At 30.4% G+C, this 22436-nt stretch overlaps 1 protein-coding gene across 1 annotated transcript; it reads left to right on the forward strand.

Annotated features, from left to right (window-relative positions):
- The first annotated feature begins 11223 nt into the window (after positions 1 to 11223).
- LOC144544371 (gamma-glutamyl peptidase 5-like) lies at positions 11224 to 15104 on the forward strand. The gene is made up of 4 exons (XM_078292874.1): positions 11224 to 11693; positions 14379 to 14531; positions 14624 to 14791; positions 14888 to 15104. The coding sequence occupies exons 1-4, from the start codon at positions 11367 to 11369 to the stop codon at positions 14993 to 14995; spliced, it is 756 nt and encodes a 251-aa protein (XP_078149000.1). The 5' UTR covers positions 11224 to 11366; the 3' UTR covers positions 14996 to 15104.
- Positions 15105 to 22436: the final 7332 nt, after the last annotated feature.

Here is a 22436-nt window from a genome sequence, read left to right on the forward strand (position 1 = left end):
ATAATATTATCAGCACGTAGACTCAGGTGTAATAATAATGATTGTAATAATTAAAATTTATGACGATGACGACAACAACAACGAAAAATTTAGTAAACAACAAAAGGCGGTAATTTCAGCATTAAATTAATTCATAAGGATTGATTTTGATCGTTAGGCGTGATTCATTTTCGGTTAATCATAACTGTGTTAAATTTAAACCATGTAAATAGCTCATTATAGTTGAATACAAAACAAAAGTACTAACATAGTGTGTTTTTTTTTTTTTGAGAGAGAGTGTGTTCTAACTATAACAGTAATTTAATAGAGGAGGAATCCACTTACAGTATTTTTTTATGACACCGAATTACATTATACATTTTCAAAGTTTTCGAAATCTAAGTCTCAAACCGTTCAACATAATGCATATATTAAAATGTACTTGAGGATTAAATTTTACATTTTTTAATTGTTTACTATTTATTAAGTATTTTATAAAATTATTGTTTTTAGACCATTGAATTTTATACCCATCTTAATAAATAGTAAAAGAAAAAATTTTAAAATATAAAATTTGATATGTAAGTAATTTTAATTTATCTATTATATTGAAAGGTTTGAATCAACTATTTAAATTTTAAAAATATAAGATGTAATCTAGTGTCACAAAAAAAATGTGTAAGTGAATCTCTCCTCAATTTAAGTGGATGATGTGTCAAACAAACGATGGGGATTAAATTTTGTCAATTATAACGATGTGAGTTCACACAGTTCGATGCATATTCAACTTGTAAATTTGTAATGTGCATTTTACTGTAACTTCTCGTTACCAGGGATAAATATTTATTTCGTGTAATTTGTACGATTTCATGTGGTAGATCACGGGACTCTGCAGTAAAAACAATTAATACATGATCTTGTCGCAGAGATTTCACTTTTTCTTTTGATCAGAAAAATAAGTCCTTACACAGCGGGCATCTTGCCGAAACTTTTATCCGTAACAATTTTTTTTGTGTGGGGGAAATAACACACTGTACAGTGTTCAACACAGCCATTATGAACCACAGCCGTCCAGTGTGACCAGGTGCAGATCTACTATAGCACAGGGGGCAGTTCTTTCTGGATTTCGAGTTTTAGTAGTGATCTATTAGTACTCGATGACTTTACCCTTCCCTGAAAAATTTTCTACCTCCCCCCCTTTGGATGTTTGATTTGTAATTCGGGTTAAATTTAGTGTTAAAATCAAAATAAATTTCTTGAATTATGATTGATAATATTAATTATAAGTTATAGGATCAGAAATTATAAGTCAGGGTATTGAAAAATATAAGTCAAAACATTGATTTTTTTATCGAGTACTCAATTACTTAATGGGTTTAAATTCGATTCGATATTTTGGCCCCCCCCCCCCCCCGAAAATCCTGGATCCGCCCCTGAGTGTGACACCATAGTTCATAGTGTAGGGATTTCATGTGTATGTCAAGAGGGTAAAAATTAAATTTTTTAACTCAATACACAATGGATCTCATTTGTATGACAATTGCAAGCAATATTACGTTAAATAAATTCTTCTACCATCTCATATGCTTCAAATAAAATTAAATAAATTTATTTATCACATAAGATGAGATAAGAATTCATACCTAAAGAGATTGTCAAATCTCTTGTTAGAGGGAAGTCGATTTCCCTTCTAGATCTCTTGGAAGCACCTCTTGGTTCACCTTGAACCTAAACAACGAACTACCACACCTCTTAGATAGATGGATATGGAGTTCAAGGCTTAGATACAACCACATCTTGATCTTTAAATCAACAAACTATTTGATTTATTGGTGGCTAAACCTAACAAGAGAAGATGAGAGAGCAAGTTTCTCAACTTTCGGTCAAGGAGAAAGAAAAAACTTGGCTGCTCAAAAAGGCTGATTTTGGCAAGGGTTATAGGCAGAAAATTAGCATATTTTTCTCTCAAATGAGCCCCTTTAAATAGGCAAGGGTTAAGGCAACCCTTTGTGTAAGGTTTGAATCAATTACACAAATGCCACTAGCCTTGTTTAGCCATCTCATGCTCTTTTTAATCTCATCTTATGGTTGATTTAATAAATTAATTTATGAACAAATAATATTAGTCATATTATTCTATTATACAATGTCTCTATTATTCTATTATATAATGTCTCTATTATTCTTATAATGTATTCAAACATTATACCAAATAATATTTGCATAATTTCACAAATTTATTTATGATCTAAGTATGTGATATTATGATATTTTATTTTAGCATTTCATCTCATGTATTTTATCTTATACATCACTATAAAATGTAAAATACTTGTTGTTTCTCTTCAATTGGTATGACCGTATAGAGGATCTATGTCATCTTGGCAATAATATAAAACTTTATATTATTGACTATAAGAGGTTCTATCATTACATTATAGTTATCTAAACGACATAATAATCATTTACTCAATCCACTAATTTCGTGTCTATCCTTGTCACATGATATTATGAATAATATGCAAAATAGGATCGTGTTATTTTTGCAGTATATTCGTTTTCTTGGTCTCTCAAGTGAATTATAATTATAACTACATTAGTTATATTACATGCGATATAATTTCACTTTACCAAGGGACCCAGTAATATCATAACTCAAATTGAGGGACAATGACAATATTAACATATAGATTTCTTCCGCACAAGTTGTACACAACGAACTACTATTTTATTCCTATCATAAGATAGTATTTAAATAGTAATCACATTATATAATTCTCATGTAAAAAACATACACATCTCATATCTAAGATTCTAAAGACACAATGAAAACATTAATGACACAAAATACAATCCATATAATGTTACATTCATTTAGGTCATGTTCAATATATAAAATATACATTTTTATATATTCATGTAATTAAATGATAATCCTTTATCAACATTTATAGAACTTCAATGTTCTTTAATCTATATGACAATCTTCCTTGGTAATTAATGTTCTTTTTTAATTACCACGATTGTGAACATATTTTTTAGGATTATATGTTTCTCATTTTTAAGAGTTCTATGGTGTAAGACCAAGTGCATCTTCTTGAACACTTCTAAAATATAACATATTAATATCAAGGAACATGAATCATTACAAAAAAATCATGAGATGTGCGTAAATGGTAAATATGACAAAAAATGATAAGTTTTAAAATACATATCTTTCACGTAGCGGAAATGGTAAATATGACAAAAAGAAAAGTAGAATATGAGATGTGCGTAATTGGAAGAGAATGTAAAACAAAACAAAAAAAACTCGGCCTGGCCGCTCTAAATCATGACATCCCAGTGAAATGTTGTGGTTCATACATAGCGACTCTGCACTATTTTGAAGTTTTTCAACAAAGATGTTCTAGATTTTTTTTTTTTTAAATCCTACAAATAAAAAGATTTGAGACATGTCTTACAATGAAAAAAAAATTACATGACAAAATATTATGGTCTTAGTTTGAACTATCAAAAGAGCTGGTATGAATAATTAGTGAACTAATTTGAAGACTGCAACATAATATATGTTGTCTTTGACTCATAAATGTTTTAATAAAAGTTTGAAAGTTAAGTTATCAAACTATTTAATATTTAGAAGGGATCTTCCATTCACTTAGGAGGATGTAGAATTTCTGCCGGAGGGGAGGGCAGGAGGCATAAATTGAGTACTTAGAGAGTCATTTTACTGATTTTAGTTGTAATAGTTGAAGGAAAAAAATAAAAATAAAAATACCCAAAAATTGTCTTAGAATTTTTCTTTTTTCGTCTCCAAAATCGTCTTCTCCTTCTCTCTTTCTCTGAATGTTAAGTTCTGCTGAGTTTATGAGAGAGGAGAGAGAAATGAGATTTTTATAGTGCAAAAAAAGCAAAAAAAAAAAAAAAAAACCCAAGTTGCAGAAATTTCCTGCGACTTGGAATAAGGGCCTCAAGTTGCAAGAAATTCTTGCGACTTGGGTATGTTTAATAAAAACTCAGAAGCTTAATTATTTGTGGTAAAATAAATTAAAAAATGGATATAAATAAAAAAGTCGGGAAACAAAGCGTAACGCAACATAAAGCCAGAGGTAATGTTTTGTGCTTTGATCATATCATATACGCGTGGATTAATTATGTCATACAATCCTAACAACTAAGTAACTAACTATAAATCATTAAATTTTTAAGTTTTCAATAAATGAAGTGACGCCTCACACTCTCACCTGATAAAAATAAATGCTAATAATCATGAGTATGAATGCTCTTTAATATATGACATGAAAATTTACAAATTGATAAACTTAAGTCTGAAACTTATTGAATTGATTTCAAACGATAAATCAAATTATTGAAATCAATCAACTTTATGAGTAATGAATTTATGCGTAAAATTTATAAAGTTTCAAACTAATTTATTATGATGTTAAACAGTCAACATAATAATAAAATATAAATAAATTAATTAAAATTAACTTATAATTTTCTTTACCGGTTAAATTTATACTAAGTTTATTTATAAATTATATATATAGTTTTTTTAATGTTAGTGGAAATTCCACTAACAATTGATAAGAAGACATTTACAAAGTTTCAAAGTTTTGAACGGTCAGCTAACCCCCCCCCCGGAAGTAATTAAATGGATCTAATTAGTACAAAGCTCCAAATTTCATATTTTTAGTGCATTACTAGTAAATTAGATTGATTTCAACCATTTGAATTTATTAAAATTAAAATTATCAAAACAATATTGATGAAATTAAGACCAGAGGTAGAGGTACTAAGATCAAATCGGGATCGATTGATCCTCATTTGTTTTTAAAATTTAAGTATAGTTTAAATCAAAATATTATAATTATTGTAAAATTAATTCACATTTATAACATAAAAATTTTATATGATTAATTTCTATTTATATTTGACCTTCGATAGTTCCATCCTCATTAAAACAGTCTGATTTTACTTTTACATGACAGAAGGATATTTCGTTATACCAAATCTTTATCTTTTCTTTCTTGGCATATTTCTTACCATGAGAAGATGACTCAGCAATCAACATATATCCTGACAATTTAATGTGGTTGGCAATTTGGCATGGCCAATTGTAGCCGTGGAGCTGGATCCCATTACAATCCCACGTGGGTATTTTGGATTAAATAACACTGTTTCTTTTCTTTTTTTTGAGAAAAAATAACATTGTTTCAGTAAATTGAGAAATTTCATGACGGTACACCAAGGCAAAATGTATCCAGAATTCCAGATTAAATGTGAAGGCGCTCATGGTAAGAAACACACAGGGTCCTGGAATTGTGAAAACCTTGTCTACTTGTCTCCTTTAAAATTAGACAAGTTGGCCAATGTGAATAAGAGCAGAATCTTTTTTTACATTTAGAACAATAGAAAATATTCTTTAAATAACCAGAAAGATGGTAAATATTTTCAATATCATAGAAAGAAGTCAAAGAACTACGGAGCTTAGTGTTTACGTAGACAACGATGTCAAATACTAAGGTTGCACTTTAGAAACAAGCTACATAATGAAAAGGGAAAGGAAAAGGAAAGAAACGGTTCATCTCCTCTACATTTCAATTTGAAGGTGAACTAGTGTTGTAAAAACGGTAATTTAAGCCGATTAATAAGTTGATTAGTTGTAGACGGCAATCAAACAGTTATGAATTTTTTCTGATTAATCGGTCGATTATTTCTAATTATTTATAATTAATCGTTTGACAATACTGTCTGTTCAACGAGCGCATATTGTTATGTGCAACACTGGGATGAACAAATTGATCACTTTTCTGCATGTGGTTGACCATCTTTACATTCTCTTCCCCTTCGTTTTCTTTCATTTCTTTTTTTATTCTTAAGCTGGTAAATTGCTCTGGTCAAGAACCTGTTTCCTTCTTCTTCCTTCCCCTTCTCTCTGCTTTCCCCATCTGGAGTAGATCCTCAGGAACTGCTTTAGATATGTAATTTTTTTAAGCGAATTCATAGAGGAATCACGTATCAGATGCAATTTCTTTATGGCATCGCAAAAAATCTAAACATCTTTTTTATTCTTTCTAAAATATAAAAAAATATGGAAAAGGAGCAAGCATAATTAAAAAAAAAATTTAAGTATTGATGAGTCTATCTCAATTTACTCGAGAAAATTTGTTGATTAATTACGAGGAGTCCAAATTCAAATGACGGTGGTGTTGATCATGCTCCATGAATAAATTGAACTAAAAAAATTATAATTTGAAACCGTGAATAGATCACGATTCTTGAATTTGCTGCTTGAAATTCATTAAATTATTTCTAGGTTTAAATCCATTGAACTATTTTAGATTGGACTTATGAACTCTTTTAACCAACTTTTACAAGTTAGGTTTGTAAATAAGCACCTTTTACTTTTTAGGATCTTTTCATTAATTGATATATTTTTCTTTAGTAAGTAGAGAATTATTGCTAATTGTCGCTATTTTTTTTAATACCAATTTGAGTTGTAGATTTTTAGCTCCAACCAGAACAAGAGATCCCCTAAAGAAGCAAGTTAAATTTGTACTTTTTTTTTCAATTGCCTTATTCAAGTGAATCTCTGAGAGGGTATTTTTACAAATTCTTTTATTTTATTAAAATTTTAATATATCTGTGATTTATTAAGATAATTTAATTTCTAAAGATGATGTTAATTTTATTGCAGCCGCTGTCATGGGATTTAATGCACATTGAACTGTCATAATTAATCTGAAGATACTAGTTCTCTACCAGATAGTCAGGCTTTAATATCTATCATGGTTCATAGGTGGAGAGCGGAGAGCGGAGACCTCCGCATTTTATCTCCCCGCCTACAAAGAGACAGTGACGTTGAGGTCGTCATCTGTCTTTACTGCATATTGATCCGAAGTAGGGGAATTTCACGTATACCCTTAAAAAGTTTCAAAATTAAGTATTTCTCCTCTAAATTTTCAAATTACATATTTTCCACTCTAAAATTAGAAAAACTCACATATTTACCTATTTTATTGTCTTTTATATTAAAACACATTCTAAATTTATAAAATATCTATTTTACTATTTTATTAAAAAGCATAAAATACCCCTCTAACTCCAATTTGAATCTGAAGGTTCCTCTACCTTTCAAATTTCTTTAAGATTTGTGCGTGCCAGATCAGCACGAATCTTAAAACAAACACACGAAATTGAAGCAATGTGCATAAATCTTAATGCGATGCACACATCAAAATTGCTTTGAGATCTGTGCAGGCTAGATTAGCACGAATTTTGAAGCGAACACGTAATAATATTATTGCAATGCACGTGAATCGGACATAAAAGAATCCTTCAGATTCAAATTTGAGTTCGATGGGGTGTTTTGTACTTTTAGTGAAGGGTAAAATAGGTATTTTATAAATTTAAAATGAGTTTTAATATAAAAGACAATAAAATAGATAAATATATTAGTTTTTAAAGTTTGGAGGAAAAAATACGTAATTTTAAAGTTTTTGAGAGTTATACGTGTAATCCCCCCTTCAAAGTAAGGTATGGTTTACAATCAATTCGAGGTGAAGAACATGTTGGAAGCCTCATCCTCAAGTACAATTGACTGTGACCTTGATCAACAGTGACGCAGCCAAGAATTTATCAAAGGTAGATAAACAAAAATATTATTATTTTTAATTTATTTTTGTTCTAAATATTTTTATTAATTTTATCCGAAGCATAATCGATTAATTGATTGTGAAATCAAAATAGAAAGAATCGGTAGGAATCGACCGAATTAAATCAGAAACTCAATTTTTTTTTCAAAAAATTATGTTAAGATAATAAGAAAACATAAAATATTTTTTAGAGAATAATGTAAAACATTGAAGTAATATTTTTTTTAATCATAGTCTATAAGACTATTCTTTTGAAGTTCAACTCATTTTTAAATAGTTGAACCTCAGAAAAAAAAAATTAATGATTTACATTAAAATTCGACCAAATTTTTTGTAAAAGAATTTGGTCTATTCCTTTGAAAAAAAAAAGATTTATTAAGATACCACGGTCAAACTCTTTCTCTTCCTTTTGTTCAATTTTTAGAATAGATTAATGAAAAAAATTACGGGTATACAATAATAAATTAGTTTTTTATTGCTTTGTAATGAATTTAAATTAGTTTTTTATTTTTCAACGACAACTGAACATGATAATATGATATATTTAAAAACAACAACAATAATAAATTAATAATAACAAGGAAAAACAATAATTATAACAATTATAAGTATAAAATTGGATAGTTATTATATAAAATTCTAATTCAAAACTATAGACTAATTTATAATTTTGATAAACATCAGGTATTATCACTAATGCGGTTCATTCAATGTGATCGATAATCTTTGTCATCTTTTTTGTTATTTACAAAATATATAATACATTTGTAAAAATAAAAATTACGGGTATACAAAAATAAAATGTATCCACACTTAACTAATGCGGTTTCTTCTATGCGATCAGATTTTTTATTTTCATCTTTCTAATTATTAACAAATTATTTAATACATTTCTGAAAATAAAAAGACAAAATGCATCCAGATTAAATGTTAAGGCGCTCATGGTAAGAAAACAGCTGCCTGAAATTGTGAAACTTGTCTACTTCATTGTCTGCTTTTACTTGGTGAAATAGAAGTTGGCCAATGTGAATTATACCATGTTGAGCATATAAGTTGGCCAATGTAAAATTAAGAAGAGGGTTCAAATGCACCATTATTTTGATGCTCCAATATGCTCTACATGGACTACATCCTTTATTTTCATTTTTAAAGTCCGAACAGTCTATCTGAACCGTTCAATAGACTAAATTTTATATTTCTTAGAATTTTTTTACTATTTTTTAAGATAGACAAAATTAATTTTTTAAGGAGATTCTGGATCATCCGATAAAGTCATATTGTACCTATCTAAAAAATAGTAAAAAAATTCTAAAAAATATAAAATTTGGTCTCCAAGCATATTTTATTATGAAGATCATGTTGAGCGGTTCGGATCGACTGTTCGGACTTTGCAAATAGAGATAAAATACGTGGAGTATATATATTGGAGCAACAAAATGATGGTGCATTTTAACCCTCCTCAATTAATGATTAATGATGTATGAGTATATGACTAACAACGCACTAAATGAAAGTTTCTGTTTAAAACTAGCAAAACACACAGAAAAAATAAATTAACAAAACACACAGAATGATTAAATTAGCAAAACAGGCAAAAATAATAAATTCTTCTTAGCTACATACAAACTTATTAAAAAATAGCAAAACACACAGAAAAAATAGACTATCAAATTAACATTGGCCACATCAGTGTTGTAAAAAACGTCCGCCGATTAATCGGCCGATTAGATGTAGGCGGTAATTAAACCGTCATGAATTGTTCCTACTAATTGGCTAATTATTTCTGATTATTGGCCAATTATTTTCGATTATTCCCGATTAATCACTTGACAGTACCCTATCCGTTCGACCGCATACCATTATTTACAATACTGGATCACATACATAGAAAAATTGTCCCAATTGGGTAGCATTAATATTGCTTCAAATATTTCCCCACTCTAAAATAACATAGGATAACCGCAAAATTGAATGAAGACAAGGATTGATTCCAATAAATTATCAGTTACCCATTTTCAGGTACATTGCTTCACTAGTGCACCAAAGTACATCAATGCAAGTTTGGCACCGGACATGTCCAGTGTTTGCTTCTGAATTGAGAAAATTTGCTTCAAAAGGAAAACTCCTAGAAAATTGAAAAGTATTTTTAAAGGTCGTAAAACAAGACAAATACATTTTAGATAATTTGAAAGTTTGTGTAATGTAGACTGAATGTTGGGAAGATACAAAGTAAAACAATGAAAAAGATGGATTGCGGGGTGATTCAATGAACCTGAGAAGCGGGAGCATCTTTTTATCCCAGCGAATTTTATGGTAACGACTGAAGATTTTGGGGAGATGGTTAATTCTTCCGGTTTGGGCTTCATTGTAAAATAACTAAATAGGAGGGGGCTATTTGTAACATTTTAAAAAAATTGCTACTTTAGTGGGTAAATTGCTGAAATGTTTCGTAAAAAAGAAAAGATGGTTGAATCCAGCGGTACCTAAAATCTTGATGCTTTCTGCAAAATTATTAGGCACATTTTCTTTTTCTATAAGTTGTGAATGATACCTAAATTCAATCAAAGCGCATTGTATTAGAATCCCATATGTACATTGTTTTTGAGTGAAAGCAACAGTTAGAAACATGTTTACAGTATCAATTTCTTTTGAATGTCAATTAAAAAAAATGTTATTTCAATGATATGTCAGAGTTGATTCTTTGAAATAGTAAGACATGATATTAGATATAGTATATAGAAAAAAAAAACTCTAAATAAGAGAATCCATTAATAAAAAATAAGTCTTAAAATCTATTCAAAACAAGTGTTAAGAGTATTCTTTTTTAAATCTATTCAAAACAAGTGTTAAGTGCTAATAGCAAAATTAGAATCTTACAATAACTTTATCAGCCTTTTGCAAGAATGGTATTTCACAAATAGTAAAAAGATAATATAATATGCAATAAAGATATATATAGGACTGAAATATCAGAATGTTATCTAATTATTCTGATTAATCTTTTGTGAGTCACCTATTTTTTTGAATTAAGCATAACGATCAATAAATATTATCCTTTTTTTTTTTTACAAAATTACTCGTGATAATATGGAAGCTTGTCTATGATATATGGAGGCTACTAGCAAATGCAAAATAATAAAATTATTTATTGTAATTATGAATAACATAGAATTTGAGGAATAACTAAGAAACATCCCAAGATCCCTGGTAGTGATAATTCCTTATCTAGCTATTACAATTTAGACAGCTTCACACACTTCAGTCCCTAATTTCCAAAATTTCATGACATAAATGCAATCCCGAAATTTCCTCCTTAAAAACCGAAAAATAAAGGAAGGGTATCCCCGCAATAATATCACCTCACTTGATATCTCAAGGTCGTTCCCTCTGTGAATCGGACCTCCAATGTGTGTACTGACTGTTGACTGGGACCCACATTTTAATTTTCAACTTCCTACTATGAATCCATATGTCAGTAACAATCTACACGATATTATGTTTTAATGTATTTCACATTGAATCCGAGTCTGTTCCTTCACTTCCTTCCCTCCGGCCTTTAAAATCACACTCTCCCCCATCTCCCTCCTTCCCATATTACCCTCACATAATTCTCTCTGCATATTATTCCCTTTTCTCCCCTCTCCTATCTAAAGCCGATAAAGAGGGGGAGGAAAGGTGAAAGAAACACACAATTAAATCCTAGCAAAACACTCAAACCTTCAATTAGCCATGGGGATAGAGGAGAAGAAACGATCGAAAACCTTTGGTGTTTTACTGTGCGCTGAGGACTCCGATTACGTTAAGAAGACGCACGGAGGGTACTTTGGGGTTTTCGCGGGTCTCTTAGCTGATGAAGGGGACGAATGGCGGCTGTACCGGGCAGTGCGAGGCGAACTGCCGAGAGGTGATGAGATTGACCGGTTTGATGGATTTGTTGTGACTGGAAGCTGTAGTGATGCGCATAGCAATGATGCCTGGATCCTAGATCTGGTCGATTTATTGAGGAATTTGGTCGACAAACGAAAGAAAGTGCTTGGGATTTGCTTCGGCCATCAGGTATGGAAATTACATGTTTCGATTTGAGTTTTTTTTTCTTCCTTTTTTTTTTTTTTTTTTTTTTCTGATTTTTTGTGTATTTCACCTCTGAACCGCTCTTCTGGAAGTCTAATAATAGCACCATATTCACAGGTGATCCGTATGTACTGGTTTAACTGGGTAATTAAACCCCTGGTTCAGTCATATTAAAAAATGTGAAGCTCATTGAAATGTTGAAAAAAAAATAATTAGGTAACCAATGTTGTCATTAAAAGTTTTAATTTAATGATATTTAATATAATGGGAACCTTATTTAGAGACAACTCAAAAATGCTAATATGAATATGTGTTGGCGACTAAAACTACAGGAAATTTTGTGCTAAAATCTTTTTAAAAAGGCAATGTCTTTTCTGAAATTCTGTTTGGCTTCCGTTGTAGCCTTGTAGGAATGGGGTTCGTAGAAGTAACCAGCCAACGAGGGGTATTGTGGGTATTTCGTATAGACAACTATTTTTGTTTTTTTAAGTTCGTAAATTCCTCCTGACTAGAGAGTAGAGAGTTCGTGCTGGTGTCACGGTTTGTTTAGCGCCTGGATTTACGCTAGGTACTACCAGAGATCTTTTGTATATGAAGTCTGCAGAACTGGGTGTTTTAGACTTTTAGTTCCATTTATTAGCGAGCATTCTACAAATAAGGATTCTTTTGTTTATTTAAGTGCAACATCAGTTGGTAGAGTACGAGTTCTAGTATGCTGTAAAGTTACAGAACACTGTGATATGATCTTTCAGCCGCGCCACAGAAAATCTTTACCTAAATCAACGATTAGAGTTTCCTTTGAGTTGCTCAGGATTTCTATTGCAAATCTTTGCTGCAATTAACAGATGGGCAGTCCATTGGTTCTTATTATTTATGGGAACTACTAAAAACACTGGTGGAGCCCACATCTGTTAATTGCAAGTTGCAACACAACTGTGGCAGATGTATTGAGAATGCATTTAATTAGATTAATATTTTCTCTGATTTGAGCGCTTTAATTATGTGTGCTATGGTACAGTTGGCTGAAAACTGGTGGTTGAAATTAATTCTCACATAGCCACACTAACACGGCTACAAATTAAGATGAAAGGAAAGCATCATTATCATGTTGATTTTTAATTGTTTCTTAAATAAATAAATAAAAAATAGATGCACCTGGTTTTGCAAGTACATTTTGTCAGGATCTGGTTTGCCACATGAGCTGATTTGGCAACACTGCCAACACATCAAACGCGCATTTTGCTTGCATTTTCCCATTGGATTTTATGTGGAAGACTAGTGTTGCATTTTATGTGACCAACTGTTCATAGAGTTAGTTAGTCCTTTAAAGCTTACTATTACTACTAAAATCTGATCTCGAGAGACATTCTTGAATAAGATTTTCTTTAATAGGGTGACATATCATAGCTCAACAAAATTTTAATTTTGAATATGGGTCTTTCCTGGTGGAAGCCCATACTATTATGACTATTAACTGTATTGAATAAATATATCACCTAGGCCAATGGCTATTCCTTGGATTAATTCTTAGCTTTACAAATTACATCATCAATTTTGTTTGTTCAAAGCCGTCTACAGTTCATATTAGATTTACGGATCATAGATGCCATGAGCTGGCATGTGGTTGTACCTTATTATTATACAATTAAAATTTGCATTGACTTTTTTTTTTTGTTAATTTTGTATAGATTATTAGCTTGCAACTCCAGGCTAAGTCCAAATTTTCCACCTTTTTCTCTTACATATTTTAATGAAAAAAAAAATTTATTTAGCAAATGCCACACAAGCAGATATGATTTTATAAGGGGGAATGTTTGTACAATTCTAAGACAAATAGAACGAAATAACAACACTAAAAACAATTATAACATCAACTAGTTAAATTAAGGAATAGTGGAATAGGAAAGCGGGGGCCTTTGTTTTGTTTCTTTCTGGAAAAACTAAAGAGATTTGTTAAATTGGTGAACTACACTCAACTTGGCATCTTTTTTAGTAGGCTACATGGGTTGTTTTCTAGTGATGAATTAGAATCTACCATATTAGTGTTGTAAATTTGTACCAGGTTATAGTGCGCTCCTTTTGTAGTCTTGATAAATGAATTATAAGCAAGTCAAAGGAATAGTGCCCATTCCATTGTACTCAACACACTAAACCAGTTTTGCACAAATCCTTTAGTTATTGGAGGAACCAAATGTAATTTATGTTCTATTTAACTTACAATATTTTCTGCAATTACACTACATAAAGCACTCGCTTTCTAGTTGTCACTGACACCACTCATTGGAAAGATAAGGTTATCCTCTGATAGATGTACAAACTGTCTCCTTGTTTAATTGAAAGGAAGAGATCAGATTCTATCTCATTCCATAGTTACGGGGAGTAAATTTTCAATTCATTGTCATAGTACTGAAAAGACCAGCAAGAACAAGATTTGTCTAGCACATGGCTACGAAATAGCCTATCAAGCCAATATCTACAGGATTTTTGGGTACCACTTGCAGGGACCATTTGGTAGCACTCTTTTCAGGCATTCATCTTTGCGCATGTACCCATCATATTTTGAGAGTAGTACTCTAGTCACTTGTCTTCTTTTGAAGTTGTGCAAAGGTCGTAATCATAGCATGCATAATGAAATTTTGATATTACTAAATAGATCTTTACATATTTCAGATATTATGCCGAGCCTTAGGTGGCAAAACTGGCCGGGCCAAGGCATGGGATTTGGGTGTGACATGCATACACCCTACCCCTTCTACAATCAGGCTGCTCTCTTCTCTCAACATCCCGCCCCACCTTCCCGTCATAGAGTGCCACCGTGATGAGGTAAATATATAGACCAGTAACTATTTAAGATGCATTCATCTTCTGAGTAATGTATGTAATTATCTAAATTGTTAATTTGGAAAATAACTTAGGTATGGGAGCTGCCGCCACAAGTAGAGCTGATGGCTAAGTCTGAGAAAACAGGGATAGAGATGTTTAGGTACGGGGACTACATTATGGGAATTCAGGGGCACCCCGAGTACAGCAAAGATATTCTCTTGAATATTGTCGATCGCCTTCTCCAATGCAACCTAATTCAGGTATGAAGATAATAAGATGAAATGCAATCACCATGTTTAATTTTTATTTTAATCTTTTCCTGGATAGGATTCTAAATGAGATATATTTTGGTGCAGAGTTTCCATGTAGAAGCAGCAAAGGCAAGCATAAGCGGGAAAGATCCGGACCGGGAGTCATGGAAGCGGTTGTGCAAGGGGTTTCTGAACGGAACATTGCCATTGTAGCTTAGGGGATTTGAATGTGTGTTTCTGGAATTAGAAGAATTATGTTTTCCAAAAGTTCTTATTTGTTGTATAGAGACATTTCAGTTAATGAATCGGTTAAATCTAGTCAGATCAATCTCTGTTGATCGATTTTGCTACAATTTACATCAAGGTTGCTATAATTAATGGCTTTATGATAACTGTTGCCCAAATAATAGTGCTTAGGCGAAGATTGCTTTTGAGTAGATGAAATTGTTTTAATGTAAAAAAAGAAGAAGAGAGACTTCATCACTTGAATGATGGTAACTCTTTTTTTTTTGTTCAATGTGTGAAAAGTCGATAAAGCCAATTTATTAATTTTTTCCTTGTGACCACTGAACTATTGGAGTTAAAGCTTATCAAAAACTTGGTGAGATTAGAGCGTATCAGATCTTCCCCCTCTCCTCTCCGGAGCACACCTAAGAACACCAACATGCAGTAATTGTTGCTGATCACGATCAATACCTCTCTACCAAAGAAAAAGGCACCAAACTCATGAATGAAGCAACTTCCACCGTATATATATTATGCACTTAAATTTTGCATATCTGAGTTCTAGTGTCAATAAAATAAAACATATCTTCGACATTTAGTTAACAATAGTGACTAAAAGAATTAATAATATATATATATTTTTTTTAGATGTTTGTGAGAACTAATATTTCTTTTATAATTTAGACAATATTTTTTGGGTCTGATAACAACAAGTACGAATTACGCCATTTAAATTATTTTAAAAAATAACTTCTGATACAAGACTGAGAGAGTTTTTTCAGTTTTTATAAAACAAAATTTATAGGGGAAAACAAAATTTATTCGTAAGTAACAATTTAAAAATTATCTAAGAATAGTTATAAAAATAATAAACAGTGAATATAATAACTAGTGTATGGAATGATTTATTCTTGTTTCGGCTGTGATGCGCCATATTTTTCATGATTTTCTGGTATAATTTTTATTAGTCGTTTTTTTAGAAAATATGAAAAGAATGCAACAAAATAAAGAATAATACTTTTTGTAATTTGTTGTGATAAAATATTTTTGTACCATTTTTAGTAATTGTTTTGTCTTATATAGTTTTCTTGAATGAATAGAATGCAAAATTTATTTTATTTTATTTCAATTGATAATTTTTGAAAAATTATTTTTTACTCCTTTAAATTACCGTGAATTTTTATATTATTTAATAAATAGTTTATTTTTAAAGAAAAACTTGTTTTCGCTATACTAGAATTACCTCCTTTCTCACACCATTCATCGCTAATCAAGCCTCCTGCCCTATCGTTCTCCCTCTCAGTAGAATAAATAATTTAGTAAGTTTTTTATTTCTAGAAAAATCATTTAGAATATAAAAAAGAGCAAAAATGATAAAATGGACCCAAAAAAAACCCTCAGTATTAGAGTGTTTAAGAGTTTAAGTAAGATTATATGGTGATAGTAGTTTAGATAAATTAATGAGAATAAAAAAAATCTAGATTTAGGAATTAGAGTCATTTGACACGTTTTAAATTTTTTTTTTTATCAATGAAATTGTTATTTGACATTTAAAACCACCAACCTTCAAAAAAACATGTGTGAAAAAAAAAACTAATTACATATATATGTTTAACGAGGAGGGTTCAAGAGTAAAGCTAGCGTGTGACATGCTCACCAAGAAAGTTTGGTGAGCATAACTCCAAAAGTATATCGGATTGACGTCAAATGTCAAATCCAAACCGTTGAAATCCATGTACTTCATGAGTGATGCATATATATGCAAACTTTTGAAAGTTTCGAGTTTATTTGCTACACGGTCAAGTGGTCAAAGAAATAAACATTTTATTATAAGTTATTTTATATATTCAATTTTTATTATTTCTTTGACCACTTGACCGTATAGCAAATAAACTCGAAACTTTCAAAATTTTGCATGTATATACATCACTCATGAAGTACATCGATTTCAACGGTTTGAATTTGGCATTTGACGTCGATCCGATATACTTTTGGAGTTATGCTCACCAAACTTTCTTGGTGAGCATGTCATACGCTAGCTTTACTCAGGGTTCAAAATGCCTCCATTTTTTGTGCCTCCATTTTAAAATACTTTAATAACTCAAAATTAAAATCTTAAAATTCAAAATAAAACCGTTGGATATGAACTACATCATTTTATCTATGTACGTGTAAAAAATTATGGTATTTCAACTTTGTTTTGGTTATCATCTTGAGCTTGTAAAAATATAGGCGTTGACAGACTTAGCCATGACAGAAAAATGAAGGTTTTTTTGACGGTTTTATTTTGACGTTTAAGTTTTTAAAAAATGAAGGCATGACAGAGACACAAAAAATGGAGGCATTTGAACCCTCCTCATATTTAACTGGAAAATAATTTAACACTGGCATACTAAGAATAGTATTGAAAAACTCAAAACTGCATTAATTTTTTTTTAAAGTGTGTTATGCTAATGATAATTTTATTTGCATACATAATGCTCTAAACTTGCATAGTTTGTTAATAGTAGCGAATCTGAGATATTTTAAGTTTGATAAAATTAAAGAAGGGAACGAAGGTAAAAAGGTAAAAAGAATAAAATAGACCACAAAGACATTATGATATCAATAATTAACGTATAATTAATTTTGATTATGACTTGGTGATATTATCATCAAAGTATTATTACGTGTATGGTAGGAGTTGCATATAGTGGAGAGATTATCGTAAAGACTAAATTGTAATAATTGAATCAATTAAAATCATTTTCCTTCTTTTACTATTTCATTTTGATTATGATCGACAAATTTCAATAGAAATTTATCTCTATTAATTTTTTTGTGTTGAAATCAATTGAACTCCCATCAATTTTCATTTTGATTGAATGGTAAAAGTGTGAGCTGAAAATGAATTCTCAATTAGCCCCCAATCTTGAACTTAAGCTATTGACGCCTTTCATTTTTTTTAGTTTTTCAATAAAAAAAATGACAAATTAGCAACTAATGATTATTTAAAAGGAGAACGATAGGCGATTGTTAGTGAAATAATTAAAAAAATATTATAGTTGATATTTTTTGCTTGCACAGTTTGCGCTGAAGAATAATGAAGAGGTTTTATTGAGATTTTCTTCCTTACTGATTGAACTTAGCATTTGAGTCTTGCCTTATAATTCATAATAGATGCCAATTAAAATGGGTAAAGATTGTAACAGAGCAGTTTTAACTTCATGCAGCACAGGAACCATATGAATGCTGTTTTGATTCTATATTATGTGCGCTGTATAAAGCCAAAACTACTCTGTTCAAATAAGCAGGATGTTTAGGCCCTTTAAAACAACTGAGGTTGCTTCTTGGGCTTCTCTATATATAAATATAGGAATTCGTGTTTGAACAAATTAATCATAGATCTTTTTCTATTTATATACTTTATATATTAAATATAAAAGAAATTGAAAAGATTATTAAGATGGTCTTCAAATCGAATTAAAATTGTACAAATTTTGTTCAGACAAGACGAACATTTTTAAAATAGACTTAAGTTGATTTAAAACATGAAACCAGCACATAGAATCAAAATATTAGAATCATTTTGTATTGACATTTGAAATAATCAATAAATTTTACAGGGTCAATATGCATAAATCTTGAATAAATTATATCAGTCTAGAGCTTATTCTGCATATAGAGTTTGCACGCTATAATTTATTAATATTTGATAAACAAATGAAGATTTTGATTGTTATTAAAAAAAATGAAAATATAATTAAGAAAATTCAAACCTCTCATTATGATAGAAGTTAATACGCAGACATCACACCTCAATGTGTGATTGAAAGGAATTCATACATCATTTTTGTGTGATGAATTATCTTGCATTGCCTTCAAGTAGGGGTGGCAACGAACCGAACCGAACCGAACTTACCCTAGGTTTGAGTTTGGTTTGAATTAATTTCGAACCGAACCTGGTTTGATTCGTTTCAAACCGAACCCATTTCGAACCAAACCCATTTCGAACTACACATTTTTCGAATCGAACCCGAATCGAATCACGAACTAAATTATTTTTTAGCAGTCCTAGTTATACCGGTAGTTTATACATTAATTTTTTCTCGCGGAACAATTCACATGACTTCCTTTTACCGGTATGAACTATGAAATGAGTGTTTTTAAGTTGAAAAATTGTTAATGAAAAAATACATCAGAGACGGCTTTCCTGGTATGAACTATGAGAGACGACCGAAGAGAGAGGAGAGACAGTCATCTAGGCCGAAGAGAGGAGTGACAGCTAGAGAGACAGCCAGTCGCCGAGAGCGTCGGCTATATTTTAGAGCTAGAGGGAGAGTGAGTTAGGGAGAGGTGGAGAGAGAACTAGGTTTGAGATTTGAGAGCGAGGGAGTGTCGGCTAAGTTAAATTATGACTCGCTATTTTGGATTTTAATTTCATCAGGTAAATGGACGGCCGATGTTATTATAAGATTCGAACCATAAAAATGATCGAACCCATTTCGATCGAACCAGGCTAGGTTTGGGTTTGGTTTGAATTAATTCCGAACCGAACCTGGTTTGGTTCGTTTCAATTCAAACCCATTTCGAATCGAATTAAACTCGAATCAAACCCGAATCGAATCACGAACCTCAAATTTTTTTGCCAGCCCTACCTTCAAGGTAGGGATGAAAACGGAGTGGATAATATCTGATTTAAATTTGATTTGTATTCGAAAAATTAGATATAGATATCTAATTTTTAAATATCCATGTAGATATAAATATAGATATAGTTTTATATTTAAATTATTCGTATCCGAATAATAAATATATACTATAATATTTAATATATGTTATGAAAAAAAATATTATTCATCATTATAATTAAATAAATATTATATTTTTTAATAATATTTTTATATTTTTTTCATAAATATCCTATTAGATATGTATCTATATTTATTTCCGTCTAATATCAAATTCAAAAAGTAAAAAAAAAAATATATATGAATATAATTCCACTGTGAGCTCCGTATTCGATCCGTTTTGGCCCCTACTTCAAAAATAAGATTTAAAATAATATTCTTTATTCGACTATTAATTTGGTAAAGCATCACCATTAAGGTCCTGTTTCGCAGTAAAAACAAAGTTAATATGTGATGTGATTGGAAGGAATTCATGCATCATTTTTTTGTGATGAATGATCTTGCATTGCCTTCAAGGTAGGGATGAAAACGGAGTGGATAATATATGATCTAAATTTGATTTGTATTCGAAAAATTAGATATAGATACCTGATATCTAAATATCCATGTAGATATGAATATAGATATAGTTTTATATTTAAATTATTCATATCCGAATAATAAATATATACTATAATATTTAATATATGTTATGAAAAAAAATATTATTCATCATTATAATTAAATAAATATTATATATTTTTTAATTTTTTAATAATTTTTAATAATTTTTTAATTTTTTTTCATAAATATCCGATTTGATATGTATATATATCTATTTCCGTCTAATATCAAATCCAAAAAGTAAAAAAAAAGAAAAAGAAATATAATATAATTCCACTGTGAGCTCCGTATTCGATCTGTTTTCTCCGTATTCGACCTGTTTGGCAGTAAAAAGAAGTTACTGTTCATGTAGGAAAAAAAAATTCAGTCGGACTAATTTTTTAGATCAACTGATTTTCTATCTATCTAAAAAAATAGTAAAAAATTTCCAAAAAAAATGTAAAATTTGGTCTCCATACACATATTAATATGGAGAACAAGATAAACGGTTTGGATCGACCATTTGAATTTTAAAAACTCGAATATTGAGCCGTAGTACCGTAACATCTTAGCCTTACCCATATATATATATCACTTGTGGGTCTAATATATGAGGAGACCCGGATTGCAATTGTTTTAATTTTTTTATAAATATATCCCAAATTCGGTAAATTGAGTCAAGAGCACAACAACATTTGGTGAAGATATTTTTTTTTCACATCATTCTCAACCCAATAAATCCCAATCCGGGACAAGCGGACGTTATGTCATAATTAATATTTGTATTTAAAGTTCTTATTATTCAATGGGTGCGGAACTTGTCCGAATTAGTTCTTTGGATCATCTTTGTCTAAAGGATGATAAGTACCGTGTGATGCTAATTGATTTATACTGCAAATAAATTGCTCTTTAATGAAGGGGTAAAGTCCTCCTTTCTATTGTAAAATTTTCTCCACCACTTAAAAATGGAAGCCTCCATTATCATCTTAAATGTTATATTTCATACTAGTAGGATGGAATCAATTGGTTTGTTTAGAAATGTAAAATTGAAAATAACATAGTTAATATTGATTATATAATATCACATTTTATATTATTTATAATATTGACCGATCAGTTAATAGGAATAAAAATAAAAATTGATTGAAAATTAAATGTTTCTGACATTTAGTAGGTTCAGCCAGTGTTTTAAAATGCGGTTTTGTTCATGCATGCGGAAGGCCACTGCATACCGCATATGCGGATTTTCATGCGGATTTATATATGCGAATTTTAAAATAAAAATTCATGTATATATAAATATATATTCATATTCATATATTTGAATTTATTTTCACATAATAACATAACCAATAATAATTTTTTGATTTTTTAATATAAATTTTAATTAAAATACAATCAAATTATCAAAACCGCATGGAAAAACTGCATGGCCGCATATTCAGACCGCATGGCTGCATATTCGGACCGCATAGCCGCATTTTTAATCCGCATGACCGCATATTCGGACCGCATATGCGGCTGCATGGAAAAACCGCATGGGCATTCTGAGCACGGCTGCCGACCGCATACGCATATGCGGCCCATGCGGCCGCATTTTAAAACACTGGGTTCAGCCGAGGGAAATACTTACAACAAGAATATCAATTAATTTTTAACGGGCCTTGTCGATCCCCATCTCCAGTGCTGTGATAGTCTACATTCAGCCCAAGTACAGTTCTGCTTTGTAGGCTGGAAATAAAACAAATGGGAAAATAATAAGATTTAGGGGTTATAGTATAAGGTTTTTTTTTTGCTACGGTTTAAAAAGTTATTGTATAATTTTTTAAATTTAATCTAAATAGTTTATTAAATTAGTTATATAATGAAATTGTAAGATATTAATTTTTACTATTTTGGATTTTTTTTTTTAATGATTTATGAAATATGGCAAAATATAGCTTAAAAATAAATAAATTGCTAATATTTCAGGTTATTTTTGGTTATCTTTCATAAATTATAAAAAATAGTAAAACAATTCTAAAAATAGTAAAAATTGATATTCTTCAAGTTTATTATATAACCAATTTACCGAGCTACTTAGATCGAAGTTTGAAATTTATACGATAGGTTTTTTAAGCTGTAGCATGAAAGACCTTATGCTATTCATAGCATCTAACCCTAATTCTAAAATTAAT

The sequence above is a fragment of the Carex rostrata genome, chromosome 26, assembly GCF_964058835.1.
Source record: "Carex rostrata chromosome 26, lpCarRost1.2, whole genome shotgun sequence".
Lineage (NCBI taxonomy): Eukaryota > Viridiplantae > Streptophyta > Magnoliopsida > Poales > Cyperaceae > Carex > Carex rostrata.

What these genes read in the sequence shown, in the direction of transcription:
- LOC144544371 (XM_078292874.1), top strand. Translation starts at nt 11,367, where the DNA reads ATGGGGATAGAGGAGAAGAAACGATCGAAAACCTTTGGTGTTTTACTG. An exon ending in TAGAGTGCCACCGTGATGAG is followed by an intron (nt 14,532 to 14,623) that starts GTAAATATATAG and finishes AAAATAACTTAG; the next exon opens with GTATGGGAGCTGCCGCCACA. An exon ending in TCCAATGCAACCTAATTCAG is followed by an intron (nt 14,792 to 14,887) that starts GTATGAAGATAA and finishes ATTTTGGTGCAG; the next exon opens with AGTTTCCATGTAGAAGCAGC.